Source organism: Solanum pennellii, chromosome 10 (genome assembly GCF_001406875.1).
Source record: "Solanum pennellii chromosome 10, SPENNV200".
Classification (NCBI taxonomy): Eukaryota; Viridiplantae; Streptophyta; class Magnoliopsida; order Solanales; family Solanaceae; genus Solanum; species Solanum pennellii.
The window spans coordinates 75858224-75862417 of record NC_028646.1 but is presented as its reverse complement, the minus strand read 5'-3'; the positions used below and the strand labels follow the sequence as shown (position 1 = coordinate 75862417).

Here is a 4194-nt window from a genome sequence, read left to right as displayed (position 1 = left end):
CGTGCTTCAGCCAAGGCTCCTAGAAGACAGTGGGTCAAGAGAACCAGTATTCCAGCTGTTGATACGTCTCCAGAAAATATCTTGCTGAGTATGGAGAGTGTTTGTTCTCAGGGAGTTCTAGGATCCGGCAGTTCGTGTCTCAAGTGGGAGCCGGTAGGGACCGAGGACGAGTCAAGGGCAGTTTCAGCCGTGACTGATGTGTTGAAGCTTCGGGGAGCTTCAACGGGCCTTTCAGTTGACTGATGAGAAGGCCGCTGTAGCAGGAGAGAGTTGAAAAAGATTACTAGACATACAAGTGTTCTAAGTGGATGACAGTTGAAATTCTTCAAGCCTCCAAGTGGGAGATTGTTGGGCTTTGTGGAGGCTTGTGAGCCGGCCCGACCCATTACTGAAACCCTAGGTTAACTATTTGGTTTTCCTATAAATATGATCCTTGTATTTGTAATTCAAAAAAGTAGCACAAGTGAAATAAAAATCCTCCTGTTACAGTCGTGGAGTAGGGAAACCGAACCACGTTAAATTCTTGTGTGTCCCGTTTGTGTTCCGTTTCTCTTTTCTCTAGATTATTTGTGTGTGTTGTGTGTTTAATTCCCAACACTATAACTACAACCTCACACAATATGGGGTCGGCTATATGAATCATCACTGATCATTTGGCTCCATTTAAGCTCATCTTAGAACAAACAATGTGGAAATACTACTATAACTACAATCTTCAGCAAGGTGGAATCGGCTATATGAATCATCACTAACCATACCTCTCCATTTAAACTCATCTTAGACGTAGTAACGATTTAATGAACTAAGCTACACAAAGACATGTTACTCTCACAAATTTAGAAACGTCACATAGCAAGATTGCGTGGTCTTTTCTGCAAGTTCTAGCCAAAAATACTAGGATTTCAGGGGAATATTCAAGAAGTTTGAATTCTGGTATAGCTTACCCCGTCTGATGCCAAGACAATGAATTCATCCTTTTCAGTGAGCTTTCTGTAATATACTTCAGGTACCGAAATGAGACCAAAGTCTTTCAAACAAAAATCTCCGAAAGCTCTAGCCATGGCAAGGCCAGGGCAATCTTGATCAGGCATCCATACTCTGTATATATTTGGTTCTTCCTCCATCGCCATTACTCTTCCTTCACAACTTTTGATTCTTTCATATTCAGCTGATGAAATGATTGCACAAATAGATTAACAAAAAACCAATCTTATCAACATAACTTTTGTAAATGGTTCACAACGTAAAGATATATTACACCATCAAGGATGACTGGTAACAACAGCTAACCAGGGGAAAATCTAGACTTATACATTACAGGTTCGACAGCACTCAGTAGCTTTGGTCCGAATTCTATATATTTAATAAGATATTTACTAATATGTACAAAAACTATATTGAGAACCGAGTTACTAACACTTAGGTTGTTGTCCTAGAATACAGAACCCATAAAGTCCGAATCATAGACCCTCCTCTACAACTAACTATCTATAGCAATTAAAATTTGTTAAAAAATCTCCTATAACCAATTAGAATACACTGAGAATGTAAAAAAGCCCTACCTGGGAGGTTAGGCTTCAAGTCTACCGTGAGTTGCTTAGCAACAAGCTCATTTTTGTCATCCCTGGTGCAAATAATAGCTCGAGAATCTCCTAAATTTCCAACTACCAAATGTTCTCCCTGAAAATTCGGCAAATCTAGCCACCTTAGATTATAAACAAGAAGATCAAAGAAACCATCGTTTCGTTTAACATATTAAAGTTCTATCAAGTATGTTTTCTTTTACCTGTTTAATTAAAGTCACTGCAGTTGTACCACTGCAATAGCTTTCGATAGAACCATCACCTTCAAGTTCTTCATCCATTTCTTTAAAAGACTTGATAAATTTATCTTTCCATGCATCGAAGACTGGGTTGTTAGATTCATCATCCTTTTGAGCACCCCATCTATTGGCACTGATCACATTGGATGATGAAAGTTTAGAAGGTAACGTGTCTCTAACATAACGTGCCACCTTGTGGCCGGATGGTCCGTGTCCATCAAATACACCACAAAAGATCATACCTTTCTGTCCACCAAAGTTCTGTAACAATAATATATAGCGTGTTACAATAGTATCAATCCCCTGCCTCCATTTTCACACAATAAACCATAATTTATGCTCTACGTAGCGAATTTTCAGTGTCCAATTAGAACATAAAACTACTACCCATAAGCAAGTTAAATGTCATAAGGATTTCAAGATGAATGATACCAGGGGTGGAGTTAAGGGGATTCAATAACTACTAAAACGTCAGAGCTCAGAGTCGAGCCCATGACCTAAAGTACTTTTCGGACCCTCTTTGCCATTACCATAAAAACCTTGCCTGGTATCAACTTTATTCAACTATCAATGTAAAATATAATTTGATAAAAAGATTCAATCGACCACCCTTAGGCCAATGTATCTCCGCCACTGAATTGACTTTCTATATGAAATGAATTTAGGGATCATTCATCAAGCTACACTAAAGATTAATTGTCAGTACATAATATCAATAACAATATGCATCATACTATACTACTTTTCATCATAAAAATGATTTAATTTGCATCTATTAGGGTTACATTGTTGAATTGAATATAGAATGATGGAGAAAAGGGTCTAAGAGATGTTAACCCCTTAGGGTGCGGTCCTTTCCTAGACCCTCTATGAACACGAGATGCTTCGTCCACCAGGTTTGCTTTAAGGGGCACCTTATTAATTTAATGTAAAGTAATGAGAAAGAAAGATTACCTCCCAAACAGTCATGGCATCTTGATTGATCCCTTTTTTACCTTGTTGACTATACATTGATACAAATTTAGAAAATCCACATAACCTTATATTAGCACCCAAATCTCCTCTTCCTACTATGCTTTGATAATCATCTTCACCTTCTTCATGCTCCCCATTATTATTATTTTTCTCCTCAAAATAACTATGATGAGTTTTATGATGATTATGATTATGATGATTCTTGCCTTCTAATTTGTGTCCCCTTTGACATGTACAACATGCACCCATCTCTTGACTTTAAATATATATATATATAGCCTTGCAATTAGATCTTGTACTCTTGAGATTTGGAGATCAAATCCATAATTACATGTAATTATCTTCCAAAGAAAAACTAATTTAGTAACTTAATTATGTTCCTCTTCTTAATTATAATGTGAGAGAATTTAGGTATGGAGTATGTCTGATTCCTTATAAGGAAATCAGAAAAAAAGAAGAGGAAGAAGGTGATGAGCAAATCATGAATGTTGTCTCATGAGATAACATTCATGATTTGTAGGGAAAAAAACATGTACTAGTAATTAGTATTAGAGAGAATACAATAAATAAATTAGGTTTAAAAATAAACCTCATCTAATTAACCCATGCTAAGGTCTTGACTCTTTTTTTTTTTGGGAGGTTTGATTTTTTTTTATATAATCAATATATATATATATATAAAGAATGATCATAGAGGAGCTGATGTGGCACCTCTCTATGGCCTCCATTTCAATTTTTTTTTCCTCCTTTTTCTATTTTTTTTATTTCTTTTCATTGAATAATTTATTTATTAATTAAAAATTTTATTCATATTTATTATTCTAATTATACATAATAAGTTACAACAAAACCTCCATCTATTTACATTCCCTACTTAAATAATATGTCTCTTCAACTTATTTTTAATTATTCTTATGGTTTACACAAACTATAAATAACAACTATCTATGTTCAATGATCATTCTTATTTTCTCATTCTTTGTTTTTATTAGTATAGTTTTTTCCTCTTTTACATTTTTTTTCTTCATCTTTTTCATCAATCATGTACTTAATAAGTTCACCATATGATCTTCATATTGATAAAGATCATAGATATATTCTACAATATTCATCAAATTGATGTTTGCATTAGTTTGGTACAAGTTTATGAAAATGAAGAAGGAATCATAATTATTTCAAGATTTCATCAAGAAGATGGTCATATCAGTAAAAAAGTTTGAATGATTTCCAAATATTTTGAACATTAATTCATTCATGTATTGTTTTGATTATATTTTTTTTATTAGATATATAATTTCATATTATTCAACAAAAATTAAATTATGAAACTCTACTAATCAACACATTAGAAAGCTCAATTAACATTATTTTCTTCATTTTACTTTGCTCTTTTTCTT

At 34.0% G+C, this 4194-nt stretch overlaps 1 protein-coding gene across 1 annotated transcript in view; it reads right to left on the bottom strand.

The window, feature by feature from the left end:
- Positions 1-3363, bottom strand: part of LOC107001858 (probable protein phosphatase 2C 65) — a 7608-nt gene extending 4245 nt beyond the window's left edge. Inside the window, exons 1-4 of the mRNA XM_015199817.2 lie at positions 2777-3363; positions 1787-2083; positions 1563-1680; positions 945-1168 (exon numbers count right to left, since the gene is read on the bottom strand). Of these exons, the coding sequence (XP_015055303.1) occupies positions 945-1168; positions 1563-1680; positions 1787-2083; positions 2777-3046 (909 nt within the window). The 5' untranslated portion in view covers positions 3047-3363. The remainder of the gene's footprint in view (positions 1-944; positions 1169-1562; positions 1681-1786; positions 2084-2776) is intronic.
- Between the last annotated feature and the right edge of the window lie 831 nt (positions 3364-4194).